The sequence below is a fragment of the Momordica charantia genome (genome assembly GCF_013281855.1).
Source record: "Momordica charantia cultivar OHB3-1 chromosome 4 unlocalized genomic scaffold, Mcharantia_2.0 BLBB01000004.1, whole genome shotgun sequence".
NCBI classification, from domain to species: Eukaryota; Viridiplantae; Streptophyta; class Magnoliopsida; order Cucurbitales; family Cucurbitaceae; genus Momordica; species Momordica charantia.
The window spans coordinates 3251192-3278857 of NW_028275162.1; the positions used below are offsets into that span (position 1 = coordinate 3251192).

Here is a 27666-nt window from a genome sequence, read left to right on the forward strand (position 1 = left end):
ATTAGTTAACTACCATAAGCTAGCCTAGTAGGGGCACGGGAAATGGACGGGTGGGCATTGGGGCAAGGGTTCAAACTCGTAGTGGCTATCTTAGTGTTTATCGACAACCCTATGTTGTGAGGTCCTGTAATATGTCTTGTGAGGTTTAGTTGAGGTGTACGTAGGTTGGTATGAATACTCATGATACCAAAAAATATATAAAATATATTCAAATTATTCATGATATCAAAAAATATATAAAATATATTCAAATTAGCATCCACCGGATATTAGGGAGTAGCCACGTTGTGATGGACACATTCAATATCATTGAGATAATATTTGAAACAGGAAGCTAGTCAACTACTTAAAAGTGGAAAGCAAATATACAGTCAAAAGGAACATTGCTCCCAGCAGAGAACTTATTTTTCCAAAGGTTACAACATCCTACTAGACAGTTAGAAATTTTTCTAGTTGCAATCTAATAATTCAAAAGGCAGAGGAGGAGGCCTTCGTACCATGGTCGCTTGTTCGAATGCATAAGCGATCTCGATTAGCTTCGTTTCGGTTCCCCTGAGCCCCCCAAAGAGGATGCCAAATGGATCACCGTTTCCCTCATATCCAGCAGGAACAGAAATTGCAGGGTATCCCCCAATTGCTAGGACGGATTCAGCTGATGTCCCTAGAGTTACCATTGCATCCAGATTATAGGTCTTCATCATCAACTCGAACCCATCTCTCGATAAGTTTGCCATCATACTAATTGCCTCTTCCTCCGCCTTGCCGATCCCATCTGTTTGATCGGATAAAAGAAAGGCGTCTTGCCCATACTCGTTCATCTTCTCCTGTAATGCCCCAAAAAGTATCAATAGTTCATCTCATCCCCAAACATTTGTTTTACTACTATAGAATTTTGAAAAACAACTTCAGAATGAGGTAACTTACCAGTTCAGGGTGGTTGTTGTTGAAGGCAATAATGTCAGCCAGAGATCTGACTGGACTGTGGATCAGGTTCTTGAGGTAATCGTTAATGGCGAGCTTGAACTCAGCTATTGTTGCAATAAGTTCACCACTCCCATAAGGATCCAGAATTGTATCTATATTTGATATTTGAAGGTTATCCACAATGGTTGCTCCACTTTTCCTTCAATTGCAGGAAAATGGAAAAAAGTCAGCAACTAGTCTAGTACACTAACAATGCTTCACTAAATACATGGTCAGCCAAATCTTAGGGGCTACACCTCTAGAATTCTCTGTTTATATAATTCAATCTGGTATTTTCGTTAATGTGCAATAAGGAATGAACTTTGAAAACTAAAAAAGTACTTCTTTTTGTTCAGGACATTCACTGGACAGGAACTCCCTCTAAAATTTTGACCAAGAAATCGAAGCATCTGTGGGTCAATGGAGAAAAAGAGGTGATTTTGTGGTTATACCTCAGCAGATTGACATGATGTTCAAAGGTTGGAATGGCCATGGAGCCGTTGGTATACAAGTCAAAAAAGGGATGCCTAACAATGCCCAGTCTCTTCCCTTTGAGCCCATCTTTCCTCAGAAATTGCTTGTAGCCACCACAAGGAATGAACTCAGATGCTGCTTTAGTTGCTTCAGAGTCCATTGGGTCAAACCCCACTATGGCATCAAGCAAATAAACTGCATCTGAAACTGTCCTGCATATAGGCCTGTCCAGCAGCAGTCTCCCATCAAACTTCTAAAGAAAAATGAAACAAAAATTACCAAGATTTGAAGGGTTCAGTTAAAGTTTTCATACCCGATGGTGTCTTGCCGAGGAGTGACCGGGATAACGCCGGCCCGGCTCGTGAGACCGACGGTGGGTTTGATGCCGACGACTGAGTTGTAATCTGCGGGACATAGAATTGAGCCATCTGTTTCAGTTCCCAGCGACACTGCCGCCATGTTGGCTGCCACCGATATTGCAGAGCCACTACTTGACCCACATGGATCCCCTTCTTTCCCATATGGGTTCTGTGAATTGAATTGATTCTAATCCATTACTGAAAAGAAGGCTCAGAAATTGCGGAAAATTAGGGCAGCCGTTGGAAAACTTACTGACCAGGGCTTGACCCCCACGAGCGCACCAGCCATTGGGAATCTTCAAAGAACGAGATCCGTACCACTCGGTGAGCGAAGCTTTGCCCAAAATCACCGCACCGGCTTTCCTCAGGCGGGCGACCACCGTCGCATCTCGGGGCACCACGGATCCGAGCAATGCGAAGGATCCGGCGGTGGTGTTGAGCGGACCCTTGGTGGCGATGGAATCCTTGAGCAGCACCGGGATTCCATGAAGTTCGCCTAGGGCTTTTCCTCCGGCCAGGTCCCGCTCTCGATCGGCGGCCTCCGCTTGAGCTCTGGCGTCCGGATTCACTTCCAGAACGCTGCGAAGCACTGGATTGAGGAGGTCGATCTTGTTGAGGTAATGATCGAGGAGTTGCCTGGAGGTGAGGTGGTTTTGGGAGAAGGCGCTGTGGATATCGGCGATGGTGGCTTCGTCGATGGGGAAGAGGGAGGAGTTGGATGCCGTGAAGAGGAAGAAGGCTGCGAGGAAGAAGACGAGCATTTTCGTAGAGTGGCGCGGTGGCCGGAGACGGCGGCGGCGTACAGAGACTGGGAGACCGTTGGGATTTGTAAAGGAAAGGCTTTGGACAGTTGACTTTGTCTAGTCTCTTGGACAATCCGTTGAGAATTTAATTTAACTAAAAATATATAGAATTTAACATTTTTTTTATATATACACACATCATACTTTGAGTTTATTATGTTATTTTAAAAAAAATTTAAGGATAGTTGGAGCCTCCTCCAACTTGTAAGCTGGTCGAGCGCCCAACCTATCGGATGTGGGTGAAATTTTCGTTAATGGTCGAGATGTTCAGTCGAATCAAATCAAGTGGCAAGTTACAAATAATACGAATAGAAACAATGATAAAGAAAGGATTCAATTTGAGCAACGAATCCTGACATGATACATCTCTCCACGATTTTCCCTTTTGCGGGCTGGACACAAAATGCAGACGTAGAAAGTAGAAAGCAAGCTCTTTTCGCGTCGAGACCACATGTTTGAGTGAAACCTTTAGCTACTAACTGCACCAGCCTTTTTCCTTTGAAAGGAGACCCGAGAAAGAAAGAGCTATGCTAGAGCTTTTTCACCCCATTTCCACTAGATATGTTCTCGGGTACCCTAAAAAAAAGAACCTAGAAAGTGAGACTGCTTGATGGATCAAGTTTCAAGCTTGGTTGCAATTGAAAATATATATTTATTTTATGCTATTTATATAAATATGTTTTTTAATATAATAAGATATAATTTTAAAATGATGTCTAAACCCTTTTTTATTGTGTAATATTTTTGTTTCCCAAATTTGTATGATATAGACAAGGTTTCAAATGTCGATGTCAATGAAAATGTCGAGATCTCAATTTTATGGAAATATATGTTAGTGAATGTTTATGGAGAAAATATAAAAATAAAAAATTTGAAAAAATATTTAAATTAACTAATAATCATTTTACTATTAATTCTAAATAAGTTAAAAATGATTAATCTAATCGATCATAATTAGCACTACATCTCTAGAACTTGTTAGATTCAAATAATTCTCACCCCTACAATTGTGATGATATTTCAGTGTGTATATATAATTTATCCATATAGATATTTAATGATGAGATAAATAAACAAGTTCAATCTCTCCTACTCTCTCCCTCTTTTCCTTCACCTCTTTCTCTCATTTCACTCTTCTTTTCTTTTCTCCTCAGCTTTCTTTTATTCTCCATTCTACTTCTCTCTCATAATCTTTTCATTTCATTCCGATTGATTGAAATCAACTAAAATCGACACCGACTTATCGAAACATGAGTCACAAAAATGAGGGGAAAAGGAATTTTTATTTTCTTCAGCAAAAATAAGATGGCTCAAAACGAAGAGAGAAAGGAAAGAATCAAAATTTCACCCAATTACACAAACTCTTCCTTTTAAAATATTCATAATCTCTAAACTTTTTATGATTATATTAGACAAATGCTTTGACCAGTTAAAACTCTCGCTCTCACTCTCTACCTCTCAATCTCTCCTCTCCAACGTTGGATTTAACTGATCGAACTCGGGTATCTTCTACTCTCAATTAGCCATAACCCTATTTGTTTTTTGTTTTTTTGTACAAGTTGCATCACCAAATGAAGTGGTTCTATGGTGTAGTGGTTAGCACTCTGGACTTTGAATCCAGCGACCTGGGTTCAACTCCCGGTAGGACCTTTTCTTTTATTTTTAACTCATTAAAATAGAAAATTACTCAACAGAGCATCCCTTTGGGCTTTGATCGGCAAGAAGAGGCCCACTATACCTATTTGGCCCTTTTCAGCGAGGCCCATTACATCAACCGAGCATCTATCTATATCCAGTTTGACACTATATTCAATACGTTTCTTCAAAATATAACAATGATTTCATTTTAAAGAGCTTTTATTAGGTTGAGAAATTGGGTTAAAATTTTGAAAATAGAAATCAAAGTAGTCACTTTTCACATTCACATTAAACGAACATTCAAACAAAATGAACCAAAGTTGAAAATATAGAATCCAAAATGAATCAAAGCTGAAAATCCATTACGAAACTAATATTTTAACCTTGAAAACTAAGCTGATAACTTACCCATCATCCTAGCATGCCTTGGAACAGAGCTAAAAGTGGCAACTCTGCGTCCTGCTCCATGGATGGTGCCCTTTGTTTTCAACCGATGAGCTGCAAGAAAACAAACCACCAACTCCATTGAGATTCAGAATGGAGAAGACAGAGCAAGTTCTTTTCCCATTCTAAAATCCAACATAAAATCCAGTTATAAAGCAAGCCAACTCTAAACAATAAGTGGGATAAGATTAGAACAATAATCTTAAACTTAACTAGCACAATAGCAGTAGTAGTTTCTAATTCCAAGAGTTGGCTTCAAACATTACAGTAACTGACTCAAGAACTCCCCAACACCACCATATCAAAATTGTTTCTCAGAGGCAAAATTATAAAGGATCAGAACAACATTAGAGAATGTTGTCATCACTCATCACTCCAAAACTTTCACTAACTTCAATCTCTCTGTATCATCTCATCCCATCAAGCTCCATTTTCGTCCCCTTCACACTCCCCTTCAACATCTCCATTTTCATTCTCCTCCGCACTGTAAAGCAACAATCAGGTGAGATCATATCAGAATATAGAACAATGTCAAGATACTTTTGTGAAGTTAGCTGATGTGATTATGGCAACAAAAGGGAAGAAACTTATGTTATAAAGCTAGAAATTGGATGCTGGAACAAACCTGCCGGGACGAGATTCCAGTGACTCCGATGTCGACTCTGGCTTCCTCCAGCTCCTCTCTGTTCGGTCCTCAGATGCCCGGCCAAAGCTCTTCTTTCCAAAGGAAGTGCTGTTAGAGTTTTCTACCTTCTCTGGTTGCTCGTCTTTGATCTTCGACTCCAGTTGCTCGTCGAGTTTTTTCCAGTCATGTCCTTTCTCAGCCAGAACCTGTTCCCTCGGCCTCGCCTCTCCGAATGGATTTGAACTCTTCGACCTCGCCCCCAGCCCCGTCCCTGATATCTCTGACGACTTCCCATCGCTCACTGGCAGTGTCCGTGGCTGCAAATTAAGCTTCGGCCTACCCGCAACGCTGCCACCATTATTACCTTCCTCTTTCTTCCTCCCCCAATTTTCTAAATCTGCACCGCCTCCGCCGCCCGTCGGAAAACCTCCTCGTCGCTCTCTTTCAAATCCGCCGTTAGTCCCAAATCTCCGCACATCCGATGGAACATTGCTCTTATTGGAAATCCAACTCTCTGATTCGTCGGCTTTCGAAGACGGCAAATCCGAAAACCCTCCTCCTCTATCCCTCCTCTCAAATCCATTTGCAGCCATCGGTTTCTTAGTTAAGGCCCAATTATCGACCTCATCAGCCCGAGAAGGTGCAATTTCCCTACCCGAATCCCCCCTATTACCCCCGCCATTGTTCCTCCGATTCTCATCAGAAACCCTAGACGAACCCCACTTCGAATTAGACGAATCATCCCCAATCGAATACCTATTATTCCTCTCATACGAACCATTCGTACCGTAATTCCTAAAGCCACCGCCGAGGCGGTTCCGGTCGAGCTCCTCCGCCGTCCGTTGGCGAGGGCCGGTGGGAAGCACCATGAGATCTTCATGCGTGAGGCCCTGGGGCGCAGCGGTGTGAGCGGAAGATCTGGTGCCGCTGCCGCCATAGGCGTTGAACTCCGCCAACGAGAGAGTTTGGCCCTTCTTCTTCTGCTTGGTGGCCAAGGCGTCGTTGAGGGAGGGGAAATCCAGGCCGAGCTCCGCTTGTTTCTGCTGCTCCTGCTCTTCTTTCAGAAGTTGAGCTTCGTGTTCCTCCGAGTCGAGGGCCCACGCGCCTGGCTTTCCCCATGGAGATACCATTGCCGCCATTGTTGCTCTGTGAGAATTGGGGTTCTGTTTTGCGTTGGTTTGCAGCAAATTTGTGGCCGAAGTTGCTTCTCCAACGTTATAAACTGGGGAATGCAAGATTCTCATCGGACGGTCCACGAATCTCTCACGTTAAGAATCAACGACTGATGATGAATTTCTCACATTTCCTTATCGAATATAATAATATAATATGACTTAATAGATTTTTCTTTTTCTTTCCTTTTTTTTCCTTTTCCCAAGAATGGAAGAAATTCAAATTGGATATAATGTAACAAAATTGATCCGTTGAATCACCCTGTATTGGTTTTTTTTTTATTTCGATATTTGTGCTTAAATGTAACAAAATTAATATTTAAGCTAAGTATATTAAATAGTTGATAATCCTTTTACTCCATTTAAAATTTGTTAATAAAAAAAATTGTCCTTAGATTATTATTTTATTTTCATATTTAGAGATATGGACCTGTCATTTTGGAAAATGATTTTATTGACTAACGGGTTGAATTTTTTGGATGACAAACTAGATTTCGTACATTCTGTAACATTGAGTAATTTGTTTATATGTCCGACTATCTTAATCAAATAAAATTTTTATCCACCAAATTTTTATAAATAATTTTTTTTAATAAAAAGAGCCTAATTGATACTTTTAAATGAATAAGAATGAAAATTAAAAATTATATTAGTTGCTTAAACTAATATTTAACATGTCAACGTGAGTTCGATTAGTTAAGGTATTATCGGAGGTTCAAATCATCACGATATTGTTGAATGGAGAGAAAATTAATATTTAACATAAAATTTTACCTATTTAATTATTTCTTTAATAAAACTAAGCACAAAAAATTGTTCAAGTTTTTTCTTCAAAAGTAACAAAAACGTGTTTACGTTAGGGGATTAAATTTTAACCATCATTTCAACTTAATCTCTCAATTCTTTTTAGAAATTACTTAGGTTATATTTATATATTTTTTTAATATAAGTAGGTTATATTTTTATTTAATCTATTTCAAAAAAAAATTATTTAGTCTCCATCATATTAACACCACTAATAAAATGTTTACATGTCATGCTCGTTAATCTTTCTAGTTAAAACCATAAATATTATTCATTAAAAAATAATGTTACAATGAAATGCTCATTTAATTTATCACGATCAGAAACATTTCACATTCAAAATTATCATATTTGAAAGTAATTTATAAGTGCTTTAAGAAAAAATCAAAAGTAGTTAAAAATGGTCCATAAAGAAGCCATTGGAAGTGTTTTTGACCCAAGTACTTATTAAGAAAGCACTTAAAAAGTCTTCGACCCGATTTATTATTAATCACTTTTTTTTAAGCAGCTTGAAAACTGAAATGAAATGATATAAAAATAACAGATTCAAACTTTAGATAGATGGATCTTCCATGAAGGGGGAAAGGTCCTGAGATTTCTTTTACAAAAATAGAAATTACAGATCAAATGAATGAATGTTAACCAATGCATTTACATATGGCACATGCTGTATCATTCATGCTGGAACCAGCATGAATCATTGAGCCTCCCCCCACCATTCTAACTGTAAATATCCTAATTGGATCGTCGAGCAGCTCGGGTTTCAACGCTAAACCTTTTGCTGCAGCAGCCGAGACTGAGAGGATGGTAGGTCTTGAGTCTTGACAAGACCATGACCGATATGTCAATACGTTGTCCCGACATGAAAAATTGGGCATCGTACTCATCCTTCGAGTACGAGTATATATTTCGGTTTTTGCATCAAGACCACTGCCTTCCAAATTACAATCAGAACAGAACCAGTTTCATTCTTCAGTGTAATGTGAATTGCTTATGGTGATCAAATGTTCTTCAATACCTTTCATTGAATCCCCAATATACCATGCCACAGATCCTGCAAAGGAAAGTATAACTCATGATGTCTCTAGCATTGTGCAAGTTCTACTACCAATTTGCAGTACTGCCACATTAAACAAACAACTAAATGAAGTTGATTTTTTTCCCCCCCGATATCCATGTATCCGGGCCAACTCGTGTGAACGTCAACTAATCACGGGTCAACCGCTTGACCCTACTACATTTGGTTGACAAGGAAACTCGTAGGCCACCATGGTTTGAACCCATTCCTTCTAAGCTCTTTGCTATTCACATTGCCCCTTATTGACCACTAGATCATCCCATGTCCGGTAGAAATTAAAGTTATGTTTTTCTTATGTGACCCCTTTTTGTCATGGGAGGGGTGGGTGTAGGACCATATTTTGCCAAACGATACCATATACAAAAGAAGAACCAATCGCGGTATTCAGATACGCTAGATAGATGCCATAACCATAACTACACTTCTTAACGCTATGCACTTCATATGAGCAGACATACACTCAACCAATTCGTTCGTAGTACGGGATTCCGCAATAAAAGAGTGGATATCGAACCATACTAAGATTTCTCAATTGATCATAAACATGGAAATGTAAAAGAGATGTTTAGATGCCATACCTTGTGTGGACACTGGCGGCTGTTCTCTGGTTGAATGAAGTATAATAGTTCCAGAGAGGACAGTTATGAATCCACATAATTCAGATACTATTGTGCTCGCGTCCTGGCCCAACCAGTCCTGTAGCATAAACCCGCTTAATCAAGCTACATTCAGTTTTTTTTAGACGTTTCATTTGTTTCACTTGTATGGATAGCATAATACACAAGATCAAAGAATCTATAGAGGGTCAAGTAATTTACCTTAAACATGATAGCACTAGCAACAATAGTCAATGTCGTGAACATAGCATAATATACTGGAGATACGAGTGCTGCATTAAATGTATCCAATGCCTGAAACAAAAAAAAGACCGTATCCATTTAATATAAATACATCCCATTCAAGCATTTGGTTAAGCTCTAGCTTCGCTAACGCGCGGGTCTTTAACCTTCGTACTGACCGTTCAATTCGGAGGGTGAGCAGCCACCGGTTCTCACCCAACACTAGAACGGTCACCACGAAGAAACAAGAAATAACTGTCCCCACCATTGACATGACACCAACCTTATTCAAGTAATTTAATTGTGTGACGACGCAAACTACTGCAACTGTGAGAAAAAGCCAAGTCTGAGGGTAAGCTACCTGGCTTACCCCTTCAAGTGTAAGCCTTATCGCAATTCCAATAGCTTTAATACTCATAACCTGAACAAATCACAAACGTTTAGAAAATTTTGATTCAAATTTCAAATAATATATATAGACATCTATTGATGTAGCAGAAATGTCAAAGTTACCGTCAATGAGCCCATCAAAGAACAGATTCCCAAGTAGACTAGTATGTTTACATGCCCGTAGCGAGGTTCGAAATACAACATAAGAGCCAATACTAACGAAATTGTAGCAGCAACATAGACTAGAAAAGCTGTCCAAGGATTAAAAAGAAAAAGAAATAAGTACGAAATTCGATAACATTTCAATAAATGAAAGTTATAAGAACAAGCTCTAACCTGGTTGGGTTGCTAAATCCCAAATTTCTTGAACGGAATCAGGAGTACGTTCCTGAGGTGCGTGGATAACTATTATAACTGATCCTACAATACAGGATAAACACCCTACAACACCCATTTTCTGTAGCCTCTCCTTCAACAAGAAGTGAGCCAAAACAGCACTGCATAGATCCAGAAACAATGTGAGGTTCCCCATGAACTAGTTGACCAATTCTTAAACTAGACAAAAATTATACAAGAATCTCAAAAGTAAGGAACTTACCTGATAATAATACTCAGTGCGCCGAGGGGTGTGACTAGAACTGCTGGGGCATAAATGTATGCAACAAAATTTGCAATCTCACCAATAATCACTAGTTACCAAGAAGAAAACTCAGAATCAAGATCATACTTTTGAGTTTCGACAATAATGATCAGACATAGTAGTATTATTATACATACTTGTAACCATGCCAGCCCACCAAAGTGGTTCTAACAGGTACGTATAACCGCCAACACCTGTTTAAAGAAAAAGATTAGAAACATCAACCAGTTAGAGAGCATGAAACATTGCCTGGGAGACTCTTGAATTAAACGTCTACTAGAAGCAATGACAGAGAAGTGAAAAAATAAATCAAGCAATGATACAGCTTAAGATCTTTAAATTTTTTGGTTCATTAAGAGGATTTTAACTCTATTTACAGCTTAACGCTTGCTCAGTCAAATACCAGTTCATAAAGAACCTCAAATCCCAACCCAACTAGCTACTTTTTCTCCTCAGCACATGGGGTATTAGCGGTCGTTTCCAGCTGTTGTTCCCCTCCCAAAGGCAGGTTCTTATGTGTTACTCACACGTCCGCCACTGGAAACACCACTTCCCGTCCAACTTGCATGTGTTAAGCATGCCACGTCTTAAAGCTTCCACCTCCAAAACGTTTGAGATCCGAGAGATGGTTGATAGTGCTCTGAATCAATGACCTATTGGAGAAACCAATCCCAACCCTTAAAGCTTCCTTCCGTTCGAAAGATCAAGAAGAAAAGTCCATACGGATCTAACTACAGCAAAATCCGAGTCTAATCAAAGACCTCATCTCTTACATTCGATTATGAGAACATTTACAACAATCCCAGGTCAAAAAACCCAAAAGTTCTGACATAAAGCAAATGCAGAAGAAATAAATTCAAAATTAATCAGATTGCATCCAACCTACAAATACAATCGATAGAATAATTCAATCAGAAGGCAAAAGCAAAACCAACAAGCCAAAAATAATTCGTGAATCGTAATCACAGACCTGCTCTCGCCCCTGTTGCACCGGCACGCTTAAGCCCTTTCTTCTTCAAGATAAAGCTCGATCCAATAAATGCACTCGACGCCATTGCCAACACCAGACCCTTCGTATTTTCCGAAATCCTCATTCTCTCTCTCTCAAAGAAATGCAGAAGCCGCGCACAAAGGCGATATAGATTTCTCTCAGCCTCAATCAAATAAAATCAAAAAGTTCCCTCGAATTCCCGCCCGAATCAAGTCGCGTTCCGAAATTCAAACAACCGCAGAAGAAAACAAAAACAGCACCCAATCAAAAACCTGCTCCCCAATGCAGATTAAGAGTGATGGGGCCACCAAATTTGCCGCCGAAAAAAGATCTCGAGTTACGAGAATTGGAAGAAAGGCAATGCGAAGAAGGCCAGGGGAGCGCCGGAAGGAAAAAAAATAAAATTAAAAAAAAAAAAAGAAAACTCCGACGAGAAAGAAGATCGAGAGATCTGAAAATGTTGCCGAAGCAGCGCACTGGCTTCTTCGTCTTGTCGGAAGTTTTTTTTTTTTTTTAATTTTTTTCCCCCATTTTTCTAAAGGGACAAAGGCTCTGGTTTTTTACATAAAATTAGTAAAACGTGTCCACTGCATAGTGGACACTTTAATCTCTTTGATAAAAAAAGAAATTTTCCAAAAAAAGGGACTACAGTCTACGGTACACGGTTGCTTTTTTTTCTTTTTTCTCAATTGAAAAATAATTAATGAATTGGTCTTTTTTCTTTTTTTCTTTTTTTTTTTATTACAGCAAAAGTATTACTCGTTACCTCCTGTAAATATAATCCCCTTGTTTTTTTTTCAATTTTATTCTTAGAGGATTAATTTTTCTCAATTGAGTTGTTTTATTATAAAATGGTCACTTAGTTATTGTTTTATTGGTAAAGTAGCACATGTGGCATGCCATATTGTCATGAGTCATGTTAGATTTGGTAGCACTAATGTTTTAAACTACAAAATGAATCCGATAAGTCGAGGGGAATGAGGTCAACCTGAACATAATTCAACTAGTTAAGGTAATCATTAATAAAATGATAGAGGTTCAAAAATATTTAGGATTTGTCAAAACGAACATAGCTCAGTAATTTGCATATATTTCAATTAAGATGTTGTGAGTTCGATGTCTTAGCCCCACATGCTGTACTATGGTTGACGACTTCTAAAAAATTGAAAGATAAAATTATGTATTATTAGCTCATTTTTAAAGTCAATGGTTAAATTAACTATCTTTTGTTATTTATTTTATTTTATTAAATCAGTTTGTCTTTAAAATTGCATTACGTATTTAAAAATATTTTTATGTTCTCAAATATATATACTTTTAAATATTTTTTAGGAAAATTACACTAAATGTAAAATGACATAAAATAAATATGTTTTTATAAGAATATTATAACTTTTAATTTTTTAAAAGATATCACCAAAATAAATGAGGTAATTTTTATAAATTTTTAAACCTTATATTCTTTCTAATAAAAAAATTACATATTTTTTCTTTTCAAAAAATATATATTATATACATATCTTTTTTTTTTCTTATTATTGTAACTTCGTATTTATTTTATTTTATATAATTTAGCTGATGCTTCAAAAATAACTAGAGTTAACAAAAAGGTTTTGATATTATTCTTTTAAACAAAAAAAGATCATAGCAATATCTATTTGGTTATGGGATAAAATTATTGCCTATAAAATCATTGTTTTTAATTCCTGAAAGAACGTTGTTTTTACTTTTAGCATCTAAATCTTTTAGCGAATAACTTAGAAAAAAAAAAGCCAAATCAAATCAAATCCTTCACTTAAAAAAGAAAGAATAATAACAGTTCTAGAACTTTCTAATTAAATATTTAATTCAGAATTACGATTTCTTTTCCTTTTTTGAAACAAAAAAATTATGATCGTTTTTAGTCTCTCAATGATATGGTGAAATACTTGGTAAAGATTTTATCCAACTGCAGAATTCGAAATTGACTAATTCAACTGGAATAAATCAACAATATAATTAGATTCAATTAGACAACCTTCACCAACTTGTTTACCGTATATTAACAAACAAAAAACAAATCAAACTCATACCCCAAATATCATCTAAAAATAAAAGTAAAAGGAATTTCTATGTTCTTACTCACTTTCAAATAAAAGTCCAAACAACCGAATCCAACTAAAGAAGGATAGACGAAAAAGCTTTATAAAGTGGAAATCAAAGCCTCGTCATAACCAAAATTCAACAAACAAAAAAACAAATTAAAACCCACGATTTATTTCAAATTCAAAAACATTAGCAAGAATCTTTGATTCAAATTATATAAAATCTGAATGGCCTTCCTTTTTCTTCAGTCCTGTTCAAATCAAGACTTAGATCCCCAAAATCAGGATCTCAGCCTCTTTCTAGCAACTCCACAGAATCAAAAAGCATAATCCATAAAATATTCCTCCACCGCCTGCTTCCATGGCACCATATACAGACAAATAACATTAGCCATGGCCCTCTGCTCTCCATTCTCCAAAACAAGCTTTTCTCGCTGACTGATCCTTCAAAATCAACCACAATAATACAAAGAAGGAAATCTTAATAAACAATCATACTTCAATTGACTAAATTTTGCTGCCCATTTCATCATGAGCCAAACAAAATCTAGTATCTCAATTAGATCAACAGATCAAACAGGAAAGGGGTTAAGGATTCAAGTACTAATGAGTTCAGCCAAACAAAACAATCTAATTAGGTCAATGGATTCATAGTAAAATCCATCATTCTAATGGGTTCGTGATTGATTTCACCATAGAATGAATGATCAGATGATTAGGCAAGAGTTGAGAGAAGGGATCACAGAGCTATATCGGAGAAAGTTAAAAAGACAGGCATATTATTGAAGGTCCTCGGTTTGAACAACCAATTATGTCTACGAACCATCGCGAAACCGCCATTTAACAGAAAGGTAAAACGGCAGTTGCACATAAACTCAAGAAGTAGCATAAACCCATGACCCATAACCCTAAAAGAGAGACCCACACAGACCCATATTCGCAGTAAGTTGAAATAACACACGCAAATAAGAAATGTTCATAGATACGATTCCGCCGGAGACGCCGACGGTAGAGCCAAGGCATCAATCTAAGAGAGCTGGCCACAGTCGGCAATTACGACGGGCTTCGAGGTCCTTCCAGAGCTCGATCCGACCTTCTCGACGGCCTTTACAACGTCCATGCCGTCAACAATTTGGCCGAACACGACGTGCTTCCCGTCGAGCCACTCGGTCTTGGCGGTGCAGATGAAGAACTGAGATCCGTTGGTTCCAGGTCCGGCATTCGCCATGGACAGCACGCCAGGGCCAGTGTGCTTCTTGACGAAGTTCTCGTCGGCGAACTTGGCGCCGTAGATCGACTCACCTCCGGTGCCGTTTCCGGCGGTGAAATCGCCTCCCTGGCACATGAAACCAGGGATCACACGGTGGAAGGATGAGCCCTTGTAATGAAGTGGCTTCCCACTCCTGCCGTTTCCCTTCTCGCCGGTGCACAGTGCACGGAAGTTCTCGGCGGTGCGGGGGACGACGTTGGCATAAAGCTCCATCACAATACGGCCGGCCGGCTGGCCGCCGATAGTCATATCGAAGAAAACTTTAGGGTTTGCCATTCTCTCACGGTTACGAAATTTCACAGCGTAGAAGAAGACCGAATTGATTTAGGGTTCGGTGGGGCAAGAGCCCTTATATAGCGGTCAAGCTTCGTGTATATCTATGGAAACTCGATACTGGCCGTTGGATTGAGACACGTGGTCTGATCTTAGAGCCATGAATCTAACCATGGTTAGGTTAAGAAAACCCGCGGTTAATTTCCCTATCATGATTAAGAATCAATAGACTTTTTTTTTTTTCCGTTTTCCATCTCCGACGTCGTTTGATCCAACGGCGTGCAATTTTTCAATTTAAAGAAAATTATAAAATAATAATTTCTACGATATTTCGTTTAGCGGAAAGGAAACGGATGCGAAAAAAGCCCATTGACGAAGCGGTCTTCGTTGGATGGATACGTTTGGCTTCTAGACGACGTGTCGATAAACAGGAAGAAGAAAGAGCAATGAAATCTTGAGGTTTTTTTTTTCCCCTGAAAATAATGAATTCTTGAATAATGTATTAGAATTTTGTTGATTCTAATAATTTTAGTGGGCAATGGTACGATTGTTTAATAGACTATTTAGAAATAGTGGAAACTCGTATAAAGGACCCTATTGATTATACAGTTCGTATGATGTTAAGACATGTTTTCACTCTTTTTATTACCTATTGAGAGATTATTTGGTTGGAAAAGGTCATTTTGTGAGGAAGCTTGATTTTGTTAGGGCACAGATGAGGACATGCCACACAGATCTCTCGTCCTAGAACACGTTTATGGGCCTCAAAAGACAAAGAAGAAGCTGGTCTAAAACTCCTCGGTCTATTAAGTGCAAGTTCAACTCATGTTCGACTCTAGATGTGAATGTTGTTGGTAGATGATCCCCGATCTCTAGCAAAAAATTTGTTGACCATCAAGTATGAGGCGTTAAAATGGTAGGACAAAACTTCCCAAAGCTCCCCATTAAAAGGTGGAGTCCATTCTTACAAAAGTACACCATCTTCACACAACCTAACTAACCTCATCTCGAAGTAAGTTCTAACTTAAGTTTCGGAGTGTACATTGTTGAGCTTCACACTGGTGCGAGATCCTATTTACAAGTCGTCATCTCATCTAATCAGGAATTCTCCTTGACTCGTGTGCTGACGTGTAATCTTGCCAAAATCCCGCATTAACCATTTTCATTTACATTGTTGTACGTACTTTGTTCTAGATTTCAATGATATCAAATGAGTCCATATTTATGAAACTCTCGATTAAATATAAAATTCTAAGTATATCAATATATATATAAAAAAACAAATTCAATCCGAATAAAATTGGTATATGGGTAGGCCCCTCATAAAAGAAAAAAAGTAATTCTTATTCCAAGAAAAGGAAAACATGGAGGCCAATGTCTCAAAAGGATGAAAAAAAAAATCTAGCTTCTATGACTATAGACCATAGCTTTTTCTTTTGAAAAGAGCTATCATTTCAGCATCCATAAAAGAAGGGCTCCAATCAACATATAGGAATAATTATTTTAGCCCTTTGCAAATTTATATAGGAAAAAAAGAAACATTTGAATAATATTTATGTTTTTTTTCGAGTAGGCTGACGATTGAGATACTAAAAATACTTAAATGTTTATCTATAAGACTATAATCACTTATATTTTATTGATTACCGTTAAAAGATTTGACAAGTAGGAGAGAGAAATACAGAAAAAGATATATTTTTCTTTGTTTTTTTCAAAAAATTTGAAAATGGTTGAACTTTTATTAGTAATAATGACAAATATAGGTGATGAACCGATAAGCATCTAAGGATTGATTTGCTTTTTTTTAATGTTACCCTGTTGAATGAAATGTGATTGATGCAATAAAATGAAAGTTTAAGGTTTGTTTTGATTTTTTTTTCTTCTCAAAATGTCTATTTAGTATTTAGTCACTAAACTTTTAGATTTATTACATATTTTTTCTATAAATTTTTAAAATGTTTGTTTAAGCCCTTAAACTTAAAAAAAATATAAGATAGGTTATCGTCATCATTTTGTCATAATTTGTTTAACAAATGATAACACGACTTCAAATATAGTATTTTGTTCACACGGGAATGTATTATAGAGTCACATAAGTTGGTTGAAGCTGGTATTGAGCAGGTGGAAGAAAATAGCAATAACCAAAATGTCAATTGGTCAATTCAAAAACACTAATTTCCCTTGTAGTTCGATTTTTCATCTCCATAATTGTTGAACTATTTAAGAAAAAAGAACAAAAGTGATTTCTTAAAATAAAATCTAGGACAAAATTCACATCTTAAAATTTAAAAACTAAAATAAATATTTTAAAAAGTTTAGAATCACACCGATTCTTTTTCAAGTTGAAAATTATGGATTCTGAATAAATTTGAAAGTTTAGAAATATTTTTCAAAAATGATATTGAGATTTTATAATATTATTAAAGGGTGTCGGTGAATATTTTTCAACCCTTTAAGCATTTAGATTCTTGATAATAACAAAACTTTTAGAAGGAAAAAAAAAGAAAAAAAAAGGTTGAAATCATCTCTTTCAATATATATTTGTCTCTTTTTGCACTTTTTCTTGTGGATAAAGTAGGAGTCTTCTTCACCCATTAGTAGTAAATTTCAAGATTAAAAACATAATTAGAAGAGAAAATTTTGGGTTTATGTTGTTACTCTATTCGATTCTCGAAATCAAATAAGTACTTTGTGAAAAATAGACTCTTGTTGTTATATAGAAATCTAAACATTGACTTTGAATTTTCAACGCCTTAAAAAATAATAATAATAATAAATGTTATTTAATGTTATTTATGATTGAGCTATATTCTTAGGTAGTTTTTTTTTTCAAACTCTTTTTTTTTTCTAAATTTTGGACTCTTTGATTAGATGTAAACTCATTGAATCTATTGGGAGTATGAAATCCTAGCAATAAAATATGAGAGTGGTTGATGCAAATCTTCCTTTTGATGGAACAATTTAATTTTGTTTGCCATAGTTGATTTTGGTTGAAACATTATTGAAATTTTTTATAATATCAATATGTACGAATTTTATGAGTAGCAATTGAACTAAATATTTCATGTGCTTCCAGCAAGAATTTAACCCTACCAAAAGGAAGAAAGAATTCTTAATAACTGATATCGAGAAAGCAAATATGTTACGAGCATTCACTAATATCGGTCCTTGCTTCTTGTTTCGTCTTAAGGGGAGGGTTAAAACCTAAAACTAAGTTTCATAAGGAAGTAGAACTCCATTTTCATTTCCTAAACTTAAAAGGCATATACGTGAGCACTCGAGGATGCCAATTCTTCCAATGAGGAGTAAAATTTTCCTATATCATCTAAACCGTCCCATTCAAATGGTGGAGAAGTTTCCATATTTATACCCTTTTTTTTTTGGGTGACCTGTTGGGTTTATAAGGTGATTGCAAACAAAGTCCACCTTGGCTAGGGAAGGAAATGATCATGGTATGTAAGAGATGACAATTATCTCCATTGGTTTGAGGCTTTTTGGGTGAAACCAAAAGCAAAGTCGTGCGGGCTATGCCCGAAGCGGACAATATCATACCATTGTAGAGATACTCGGGGTATGAAGGGTACACTTGTTCTTAACAAGTGAAGCTTTGGATAAGAGCAAACTCTCGTTCAGGTCCGTCAACGAGAATTTTTTAATACCTAGAGAGTATCTCACGTATGTCACTAATAGACACTTGTAAACGTTTATACGTGATAGATGTGAGATTGAGATATGTTAATGGGGTTTTCTTCAAAAATTGTATTATGTTTGCAAATATTTTTAGTTTGAACTAGATTTACTATTATTTTGGGTCCGATCTTTTTTAAGCTAACATATCAAATCTTTTTTTATAGATCCTGCCACTTTATTTTATTTAATTACTCCCTTTCTTTTTTTCATTTATCCATTATATCATACCAAATTAGTCAACATTTTTCAAATAATCACTCCACATCATCCTTTACATAATGGTGTTAACAACAAGAACTGCATGGATGCACAATCATTGAAGAGACTTATGTTCATGTTTAATCTATTCTAAAATTTAAAAGATAAAAAAGGAAATATGGGTAATATTTCAAGGATTAAAAGCATTAAAAAGTTCTAACACCAACCAAAATAGAAAAGGATAAAAGACTTAAACACCAAAACCATATATCCAAAACATTGAAAATAGCTTTAAACCATTGATTTTTGAGCTTTATGTTCATGCATGGATCAAATTTGTAGCTAATAAACTTAGAAATCTTCAAGAAACATTGCAGCAACAAACAACAAACTTAGCCAAATTCCATGTAACAATTTTACAATGCAAAACAAATTATACAAACTCCACAAATATACCATCTGTGATCTCTCTCTTTCTCTGAATCTGTTTCTTCTTGTGAATCTCCACTTGAAGACCTTATTGCACCAATCCAACAACATTTTGAAGCTAATATACACTACAACACCAACCAATTGCCTTACTTACAAATAGCAAAGAATTCAAACATATATATATATATATAGAGCACTCATCTTCCCCAAACACATTAATTAGAGTTCTGCAGACTTGTTCTAATCAAGGGTGTGGAACAGAAGGAGCCAGTGGAGGAAACTTCTTCCCAATCTTGGGGTGGGAGAAGTACTTTGGAGGAACAACAACAGGGGTGACCTTGGGAACTGGAGGACATGGTGGAAGCTTTGGAATTGGAGGCAGTTTCTTGTACCATGGATGCTTATAAACTGGTGCTGGTGGAGGCAGTGGCTTGTAAACTGGTGGCAGTGGCTTGTAAACTGGTGGCTTTGGCTTGTAAACTGGTGGCTTTGGCTTGTAGACCGGCGGTTTCGGCTCGTATACGGGTGGTTTTGGTGGTTTCGGCTCGTAAACAGGCGGCTTTGGCGGTTTCGGCTTGTAAACCGGCGGTGGAAGCGGCTCGGGTGGAGGCTTTTCTGGGACTGGGGGAGGGAGGGGCTCTTCTGGGGTGGGTGGGGGGTAGGCCTTAGGAGGGAAGAACTTGTGATGGAAATATGGATGGGTAAACAATGGGGGATGAGGAGGGAAATAGAGAGGAGGCAGAGGAGGGTGATGAAAATAAGGCAAAAAGAAGGCAGAGGCACAAGTTGCAGACTTGAACTTGAGCCCACCAGGCAAGCCAAAGGTCTGCTTCCCCTCATCTTTGGACTTGAACACGATCATGGAGGATTCCAAGCCACCATGGGAGGGGCAAGGGGCTGAAGAAGCACTGTGAAGCTGTGCAAAGCACTTCTCGTCCCTCAATTCTCCATCTTTCAAGACCTCAGTTGGAAGCAACACTTTGAATCTTCCTTCTTCATCAAGCTGTGCCACCCCTTTTCTTTTGAAGTCTCCATCTTTTTGTTTGCAGTCAATGCTTACACGAAGCCCTGCATTGGACTCAAGTTAAAAACTTCATGACAAAAAAACAAAAATCCAAACTTTAATGAAGTAAAAGAGCTGACAAAGGGATCAGAGAATGAGGATATTGCTCTCACTCATGGTAAGTCACGTTAACATTATTTAAAAATGATACGAGATCGAACAGAAATTAGTATAGATACTACGAGAGCACTGAAAATGGAAATTTTTTGGTTGGTGAGTTGAGTAAATGAGAAATGAACCTGAGAAGGCATGGGAGGTCTTAATGTTGTTCTTGTGGCAGTCTGCACATTCTCCAAACCCAACAACCTCAACTGTTGTCAAGTCACTGCCATGGCAGAAAGTTGCAGCAAAAAGGAAGAGAACACAGAGGAACAAACAGGAGTGGTTCTGCATGGAGAAGGAGGGGGAGAAGACTGCAAAACAGTGAATTCAAATGGATGATTTTATAGGAATTTGAAGGGGGCACCGACAGTAGACTTATGGACCTCACATGATAATGGGGTCCAAGTTGTTTGGGGGATTTAGTGTTCTGATTAGCACATTTTCATGGCATTCAATAACTTCAGCTACTCTGCTAAATCTCAAACCTACTTACCCATCTACCAAAGATATTATATGCTCTTCATTATTGAGGTTAATTTTAGAAATAAGAATGTTGGCCTGCATTTCATTTTTGTTTTCTTTATTTTCTTGAATTTTTACCCTCCAATATCCTCTATTATTAGACGTTTTTTCTGATAAAGCTAAGCTGCAAATGGAGAACTATTTATTATTATTATTATTGGGAGTTGGAGCTCTGCTCTCCTATACGTAGGGGCACCTGCGCCCGCCCCAAAGTCCAGATCCGAGAGATATAGGAGCTTTTGATATTAAGCTCACTAAAAAGTTCGAATTTGTCAGTATGATCAAGAGATCCCAAGTCCTTGCCAACTGAACTCCCCCTTGGGGGCAAGTGGAAAACTAAATTTTATCAATTGAGTTGTCACTGCTAAACAATATAATCTTCTTAGTTGAGCTAATGAGAGTTTATTTTTGTCGGTTTTATGCATTTTGGTGCTAGATTGGAGCCTCTTGTAGTCATTTGATTTTGCATTTTGGTGCTAGATTGGAGCCTCTTGTAGTCATTTGATTTTGTGACTATATTTGAACGTTCCTTGTGGCTAGGAATGAACATATGTGTTTGATTTATACAAGGTATAAATCCTAGAGACATTTCTATCATTACACAGTGTAATTTAGTTGGTAACATGTGAACCAAAGGCGTTGTGTAATAAGTGAGTTAGGTTCAAGAATGTGACTTGTGCTAGTACAAAAAAGGATAAATCACAAGCATCGAGTTGATGAATCGACACCTTGAGAAACAATGGAAGTTTTTTCTACACCAATATTTTCATATTTCTAAATGGTTGATATTGATACGAGACGTACATCTTTTCTTTTATTTAAGAATGTCGTGGAAGTATCGAGAAATTTCGACTTCCACCTTAGTTAATCATCTTAGTTCTTTACCCATTTCAGGCTAGACAGAAAAGGAGGTCACAGTTGAGATTAAAATCCCTTCAACGTTTCTTAAAACTTTATAATATGTTCTATGCATTAATCCCTCTAATGAGATAATGAAGTCCTCTCCACTTTCAAGAACTAGGGAGATCCAACCTGTTCAATTGGTTAAAGCCAAGGTAAATAAAAGAAGCTCGAGCGAATCAATGGCATGATCACGAGCTTCGGAGTCTTTCGCAGCTTCTACATACGTACTTAGCTTCATAAGAACACAAATTCTACAGTAATATCATGAAAAACCCACAAACAGATAGAATCGACCAAAAACTATGTCACATATCATGGACCGAATTGTTGTCCAACCCCTCCAAATCGCCCAACTAATCTCACAAAATACATCAGAAAATTCAAAACTCGAAAAGTTTTCAACATCACAGAGAGTGGCCATCAAAATTTGTGGCGTTAAAGACATTAGAATTCACCACTAGACCAATCCACGATGGTTATCTTCCACCGGCATTAATGGAGCAACAACATTACAGGTAGCATTTGCATCCCATGATATTTTATGCAATATAATAGAGCCAAAGGGCATCAAGTTCCAAATAAATAGGCTAGATTTGAGAAATTATAATTTTTATTTAAACTAGAAAATGAAAAACAAGAAAATCCAGACACTACAAAGAAGAGGAGACCCAATCTCATTGATTTCTTTCCTTGCTGGCATATGGCCTCCCAATCACGTCCAATTTAATAATCTTTACCCAACTCTTAAGCAATTCAACCAATTCTCCATTTTTCTCCTCACAAAATCAAATTCTGTTCCATATTACATCCAAGCATGAAAGGTACCAGCCAAGACATCACATGGGGCAATTTAATGAGGGAAAAAACTGATATTTAGCGAATTAAAAGTCTAATAGAAAGGTCGGCACGACACGACATCAACACAGATGTCGAACGAGCAAAACTTTCCAGTAAAGTAGAGGTCAGAGTTGTCCAAGAGAAATCGTCAACCTGCATGCCCCGCTACATTGATGATTCAACGAAGCCGAAACCGTGATGCATACAGAAAAAGGGTGCCAAGGAAAGTCTAGAAGATTAAACTTTGATAATCATATGCTTCAAGGAAATTCTCTAGATTCAGAAAACTGTATCATTTCAAACTTAGTTTAGATTGGCACTAAGAAATGCAGAATGTGAAGGATTCTTTGACATGCTACACCGGCAAGGAAGGGTTTAACGCACCTAAGTTCCAAAACTAGTCAAAACCCTTAACTCTCTCCTCAAATCTTCAACTGCCTAACGCGAGTTGCAGGAATCTGCACATTGTTAGTGTACTATGCAACTGGGATGGAGACGAGTCGAGTCCTCGGTTAATTCTTTTTCTTTGACTTGTTTGATTGGGACTGGTTGTATGCAGTTCCCTAAGAATAAGAAGAGATAAGATCACACAATATATCAGCAGCAGTTTTGAGATCTTCTCTAGACAAGACAAAAATGAATTTCAGGGAAAAAGGGTACAAACCTGAAGCCATTCATCCATTGAGGTATCTACAGTTTTCGTTCCCACTTCAACCTTCGAAGCAGCCCTCTTGGTTTTCTGACACAAACATGGAATTGCATATGATTTTACGCCAAAAATATTCGTATGTAAAACAAGATAAGATGCAGATCTTGCAGCTCCACCTTTCTCAAACTCCATATATTTAAGCGTTAAGATTCAGTACGAAGGCAGGGACCATGGATAATAACAAAAGAAAAGTCCGCTGCCAATTCGGCTATGCCTATCTCAGCGAATAAGACACCTATGGCTATTACTATCCCTAAGGTCGATGTTCGAACCCACCCCGCAGTTGTTGAACTCAGGAATTAAAATACAAAAGAAAAGGCTGCCACTAAATACTTGTAAAATACCACTTCGGATATATTTTAAGTTTGGTCAAATGCAAAAATTTAGGCTACAATCAAAAGTAATAACATATTTGATGAAAAAAATTGCACATCCTTAACGCTAGGACGAGCTAAACATTGATCCATCAGCATGTAATAAGAAGTAAAAGAATATAACATATAAGTAGGGCAACATCCACTATTAGAATACATGATGATCATTACATGAAGGCGAAAAAGATCTAAGGCATTTACTACAGGATATACCTTTGAGAGTTTTTGCTGTATTTGACCATGAATCCATAAGCCCAGCAGGACGAGAAGGGCAATTCCAAGAGTAACTAAAAACACAGACTCGATGCTGATGACACCACTAGCTTCAACGACTTCAATAGTACCATTAAAGAATACGCTTTGATATGCATTCTGGTTTACTTCATAAAATATGGTGCCCACTAGATCAAAGTTTCCAGGCTGCACATCAGGAATATATCAAGGTTCTTTCATTTCATCAATCATAAAACTTCAAAATTGATAAGGATAAACAGGTTAGTAATTTTAGAAACTGAAAATTCACATCGTAAGGACAAGGAACTACTAATAGTAATAATGATTATGAGTAAACCTGCAAAAACTTGCTGACAGCAAATATGTATGGGAAAGTAGCTTGAGTTGATGGGTGCACCGTTGCGTTGTGGAAGACCTGACGAGTATAATGAGAAAGATGATATAAGTTAAAAATACCGAGCTGAAGTTACTGCAAAGATAAGCTGTGTTAAGGAAAGCACGAATATAACTGGAAGTTCATAACAGAAAAATAAGTTTGTACTCACAAAACCATATTGAAAAATTAGGGAGAACGTTGAACTTCAGTAGTAACCTATATTATATTATCTTGAGGGGAAAAGGAACAGTCAATTAACATGTAAGAATCAACCTATAGCAGCATGATATATCTCCAGCAATTAATTCCCTAAAGAGAGTTTCTAATAGGGAAACTACAGATTAATTTCAATAATTGATGTTGACACTTAACTTTATATCAAAAAGATAATTTACATTGACATATAAAACAAATTGCAAAAAGAGTAATAGGAATATCTTTCTCTAGAAAATATTCACCAACAGAAAACAGTCTCTACAAGAAAAAAGAAGCACCAGCCAAACAAACATTTCAAAAAGAAGAAAAAGGCAAGAAAGGGTTTTTTCAAGAAGAAATAAATAAATATACATATATTAGAAAGAAACAAAAAACAATATTTTTCCATACAACTAAATTAATGACGTCCAAACTCCAAAGGGCCAAAGTAAAGGAATTCTAGGTGGTCTAGACGACGTTCAAGGTGATTACCAGGTTCTCCACAAGTAATAATTGAAGCACATAACTTGCAAATTCAAAAGCCATAACACACATCTTTCATAAACACATTAGTGAAACTGAACCTGCCCAACTAATCTCCTTTATAAGATATGTCATTCAAAAGATTGAGATTAAAACGCTGAGAAATCAAATTGCGGCAAGATGCTTGTATTCCTTAAATATATTAGAGATAAAAGAAAAAGAAAACAAGTTAAGATCGTACTATACATATATGTCAGGCCAGATTACCTGTCCAGTAAGATTTTGAATCAACATATGATGATCAAAGGTATAATGAACGCTGGCCTTAATAGCTATAATATTCAAGCTTGATTCACCTGGTTTAACAAATAATAGTCAAGGAAATCATTGACCAATAAGATGTTGGATCAATGGTAAGCAATAAAAAGTGCAATGAATGCTGCCCTTAATTGCTAGACTATTACATTAGAACATGACTCCGTTTAACAAAGTACAATCAAAGAAGTCAATGCACTACATTCTAGAATATAATTTTAGATGAAAACCCACGTTGCCAACAGACACGAATAATAATAAAATAGTTACAGTAACAAAACAAATCACAGATTAATAGCAAGGACAGGTATTCAGGAGAAATAGTACCAATCAGAAGATGACAAAATTGAGTTTAAAGATGCCTGTGATTATTTTTTGGGTATGAAAGGTGCAAAAAGTTCAGCAGATTAGAGTTAGTTACCATCATTTTTCACTCCAGCGAGAAGTTCAGTCTCTTCTCCAGCAGGCACTACTGTAATGGAAGGCACAAACTTCAATGTTAATTAAAGATATCATAAAAGTTTGTTACACCAATCAAGAAAAGGAAAATACATTGCCAAATCCTGATTCTAGCTTAACACTTACTGCGTGCACTATTCTTTGGAAAAACACAGACAGTATCAACTCCGGGAGCTGGAGCAAAATTCACTTCTCCAAAATCCTGGGAATCTTCTTCACCCACAATTCCAAGATCGCTAGCTTCTTCAACAACCTCAGATGTTTCGCTATCAGAGTCCGACTGGCACGTGGCAACTGTAAAGCAAATAAAAAACAAAGTAAAATAACCCGCAAGAGCAACGAAATTGAATGCCCTCAACGGAAGCCAACAAAAACATGATGTTCGGGTCCTCTAGCTAGATTTCATATAGGTTCCAAATGACAGAGTGACAATGCAGGTTTTCTTGGGTCCCCTCCTTTCTCCGCACCCCGCCATTTTACTCATAAATTCAATGAAATAAAAGCTCCGCTAATTCACAGAAGAGGGGAGCAGAATATGACTTCAAAAAATGGCAATAGACTCCATTCCACAAAGAATTGACAATGATGTATCAACATTGTAGGAAAAAACTTGTTTAACGAATAGTTAAATCAATCAATTGAGCTCGTTTCACCATCAAAACCAGTCAGAGAATGAAAAAAAAAAAAAAAACACTAATAGGAAAGACAGGATCCAAATACAAACTGAACAATCCAAATTCCCTCCCACCCACCAGAGAAGCAATCAAAAGATCGAAAAAAAAACACACACACACACACACAAAGACGCTCAACCCATTAGAACAGATAATCACAATCGAAAACCATGCATGCAAAACAAGATTTCAAATCTGAAAAATCATGACTTTCGAGTAGATCTAGCGTGTATGATTGGGAAGATCGAACCTCTGAAAACTGGAGAGGCGAGAAGGAGAAGGGCGAGGAAGAAAACTGAGAAGGGTTTCATGGCGAATCAAACGGAGAAGGTAGATTGAGAGTTGAAACTCCGATTAGAGAGAGAGAGAAAAACCAAGCTTCGATTGTGGAGGGTCAAAGTTGGGGATCGAGGAAAAGGAGCGACCTTTATTTGGGAATCGGAAACCCGGTTCGACCAGACGCCAATCGTTTTGCAGTCTCCAATTCCTACACGTTTTTCTCCATTTCTATTTTTCCGTAAAATTATCAACTTGGTCTCTACAATTGAACTCAATTCCGTATCGAGTATTTTTTTTTCTTTTTGAAATTACTTCATAGGGTCGGGATTGAACTCACGGTCTTTCGATTTCGGTTGGAGATATATGTTAATTACCACTAAACTATATTTGTTTTATACTTACTTTGACACTAAGTTTTATATTAGTATGATTCTACAAAATTCGTTAAAATCGAAAATAATTGAGTGGTTAAGACATTTTTACTTCGTAGATTATGTTATAGTTTATAGGTGAAATCAGAGTTTGCATGTGGTCATACCCATTACAAGCACGTGTTCGTGCCTCGATTTAGCCTGAGATGGGATGCTAGGTGATATTCACCTTGACTTGATCAATTTGGACACATGGATGTTGTTGGCATCAAATCTGTTAAAAATTAGGTTTGGAGGGTTGGAAACGGTGGGATAATGCTTACCAAAAGTCTCTCAGTTGGATCCATTCCTCCTCAATGTTTGCACCTAATGTATCCTAACTAAGTTCGGACTAATTACTAACTTAAACTTCATAGTGTATGTGATCGAGTACCATACTAATGCAGAGTTTTGCATGTAGGTCTCTAGCTTGGATGATCCATAGTTCATCTCGACTCAGACGCTGACACATCACCTCATTTATAATCCTACATCAACAAGTTTAAATCTCTACTCATTTCTTGACCTTACATTGAAAATTCACGGGCCTATCGAACAAAATTA

The 27666-nt window shown here is 37.1% G+C and overlaps 6 protein-coding genes and 1 non-coding gene across 9 annotated transcripts; 1 reads left to right on the forward strand and 6 right to left on the reverse strand.

Annotated features, from left to right (window-relative positions):
- Window positions 1-223: 223 nt before the first annotated feature.
- LOC111008028 (putative amidase At4g34880) lies at window positions 224-4785 on the reverse strand. Its single transcript, XM_022280619.2, has 6 exons — window positions 4646-4785; window positions 2054-3175; window positions 1751-1965; window positions 1416-1661; window positions 925-1123; window positions 224-824 (listed from the first exon to the last, which is right to left on the reverse strand). Exons 2-6 carry the CDS (start codon window positions 2555-2557, stop codon window positions 450-452), a joined length of 1539 nt encoding a protein of 512 aa, XP_022136311.1. The 5' UTR covers window positions 2558-3175; window positions 4646-4785; the 3' UTR covers window positions 224-449.
- On the forward strand, window positions 4178-4249 carry TRNAQ-UUG (transfer RNA glutamine (anticodon UUG)). Its single transcript has one exon. It is a non-coding gene; the product is annotated as a tRNA-Gln (tRNA).
- On the reverse strand, window positions 4493-6503 carry LOC111007756 (eukaryotic translation initiation factor 4B3-like). 2 transcript variants are annotated; one of them, XR_015790320.1, is made up of 3 exons: window positions 5307-6503; window positions 4895-5165; window positions 4493-4735 (listed from the first exon to the last, which is right to left on the reverse strand). XR_015790320.1 is itself a non-coding variant. In XM_022280226.2 (2 exons), the coding sequence occupies exons 1-2, from the start codon at window positions 6443-6445 to the stop codon at window positions 5102-5104; spliced, it is 1203 nt and encodes a 400-aa protein (XP_022135918.1). In that variant the 5' UTR covers window positions 6446-6503; the 3' UTR covers window positions 4849-5101. The 2 variants fall into 2 exon arrangements, 1 of the variants encoding a protein (XP_022135918.1); XM_022280226.2 differs by lacking the exon at window positions 4493-4735 and having other exon boundaries at window positions 4849-5165.
- Window positions 6504-7814: 1311 nt separating this feature from the next.
- LOC111008053 (putative magnesium transporter NIPA6) lies at window positions 7815-11757 on the reverse strand. 2 transcript variants are annotated; one of them, XM_022280652.2, is made up of 9 exons: window positions 11200-11757; window positions 10367-10423; window positions 10188-10278; window positions 9926-10086; window positions 9713-9840; window positions 9561-9620; window positions 9179-9271; window positions 8939-9056; window positions 7815-8336 (listed from the first exon to the last, which is right to left on the reverse strand). In XM_022280652.2, exons 1-9 carry the CDS (start codon window positions 11321-11323, stop codon window positions 8248-8250), a joined length of 921 nt encoding a protein of 306 aa, XP_022136344.1. In that variant the 5' UTR covers window positions 11324-11757; the 3' UTR covers window positions 7815-8247. The 2 variants fall into 2 exon arrangements, with proteins under 2 accessions (XP_022136344.1, XP_022136343.1); XM_022280651.2 differs by having other exon boundaries at window positions 9483-9620; window positions 11200-11755.
- A 2299-nt stretch (window positions 11758-14056) lies between these two features.
- On the reverse strand, window positions 14057-14907 carry ROC1 (rotamase CYP 1). The gene has a single exon (XM_022280441.2). It carries the CDS (start codon window positions 14848-14850, stop codon window positions 14332-14334), a length of 519 nt encoding a protein of 172 aa, XP_022136133.1. The 5' UTR covers window positions 14851-14907; the 3' UTR covers window positions 14057-14331.
- Window positions 14908-19127: 4220 nt separating this feature from the next.
- On the reverse strand, window positions 19128-20660 carry LOC111007655 (uncharacterized). The gene is made up of 2 exons (XM_022280083.2): window positions 20470-20660; window positions 19128-20235 (listed from the first exon to the last, which is right to left on the reverse strand). Exons 1-2 carry the CDS (start codon window positions 20621-20623, stop codon window positions 19412-19414), a joined length of 978 nt encoding a protein of 325 aa, XP_022135775.1. The 5' UTR covers window positions 20624-20660; the 3' UTR covers window positions 19128-19411.
- A 1841-nt stretch (window positions 20661-22501) lies between these two features.
- Window positions 22502-26843, reverse strand: LOC111007656 (translocon-associated protein subunit alpha). The gene is made up of 8 exons (XM_022280085.2): window positions 26664-26843; window positions 25866-26033; window positions 25702-25752; window positions 25233-25321; window positions 24249-24326; window positions 23891-24097; window positions 23259-23333; window positions 22502-23157 (listed from the first exon to the last, which is right to left on the reverse strand). Exons 1-8 carry the CDS (start codon window positions 26722-26724, stop codon window positions 23107-23109), a joined length of 780 nt encoding a protein of 259 aa, XP_022135777.1. The 5' UTR covers window positions 26725-26843; the 3' UTR covers window positions 22502-23106.
- Window positions 26844-27666: the final 823 nt, after the last annotated feature.

What these genes read in the sequence shown, in the direction of transcription:
- LOC111008053 (XM_022280651.2), bottom strand. Translation starts at nt 11,323, where the DNA reads ATGAGGATTTCGGAAAATACGAAGGGTCTGGTGTTGGCAATGGCGTCG. An exon ending in GCACTGAGTATTATTATCAG is followed by an intron (nt 10,087 to 10,187) that starts GTAAGTTCCTTA and finishes GGATCTATGCAG; the next exon opens with TGCTGTTTTGGCTCACTTCT. An exon ending in GGATTTAGCAACCCAACCAG is followed by an intron (nt 9,841 to 9,925) that starts GTTAGAGCTTGT and finishes ATCCTTGGACAG; the next exon opens with CTTTTCTAGTCTATGTTGCT.
- ROC1 (XM_022280441.2), bottom strand. Translation starts at nt 14,850, where the DNA reads ATGGCAAACCCTAAAGTTTTCTTCGATATGACTATCGGCGGCCAGCCG.
- LOC111007756 (XM_022280226.2), bottom strand. Translation starts at nt 6,445, where the DNA reads ATGGCGGCAATGGTATCTCCATGGGGAAAGCCAGGCGCGTGGGCCCTC. An exon ending in CTGGAATCTCGTCCCGGCAG is followed by an intron (nt 5,166 to 5,306) that starts GTTTGTTCCAGC and finishes GTTGCTTTACAG; the next exon opens with TGCGGAGGAGAATGAAAATG.
- LOC111007656 (XM_022280085.2), bottom strand. Translation starts at nt 26,724, where the DNA reads ATGAAACCCTTCTCAGTTTTCTTCCTCGCCCTTCTCCTTCTCGCCTCT. An exon ending in CGCTGGAGTGAAAAATGATG is followed by an intron (nt 25,322 to 25,701) that starts GTAACTAACTCT and finishes TTGTTAAACCAG; the next exon opens with GTGAATCAAGCTTGAATATT. An exon ending in TACAGCAAAAACTCTCAAAG is followed by an intron (nt 23,334 to 23,890) that starts GTATATCCTGTA and finishes TGTTTGTGTCAG; the next exon opens with AAAACCAAGAGGGCTGCTTC.
- LOC111007655 (XM_022280083.2), bottom strand. Translation starts at nt 20,623, where the DNA reads ATGCAGAACCACTCCTGTTTGTTCCTCTGTGTTCTCTTCCTTTTTGCT. An exon ending in GACCTCCCATGCCTTCTCAG is followed by an intron (nt 20,236 to 20,469) that starts GTTCATTTCTCA and finishes AGTCCAATGCAG; the next exon opens with GGCTTCGTGTAAGCATTGAC.
- LOC111008028 (XM_022280619.2), bottom strand. Translation starts at nt 2,557, where the DNA reads ATGCTCGTCTTCTTCCTCGCAGCCTTCTTCCTCTTCACGGCATCCAAC. An exon ending in CCTCGGCAAGACACCATCGG is followed by an intron (nt 1,662 to 1,750) that starts GTATGAAAACTT and finishes GCTGCTGGACAG; the next exon opens with GCCTATATGCAGGACAGTTT. An exon ending in ACAACAACCACCCTGAACTG is followed by an intron (nt 825 to 924) that starts GTAAGTTACCTC and finishes GGGGCATTACAG; the next exon opens with GAGAAGATGAACGAGTATGG.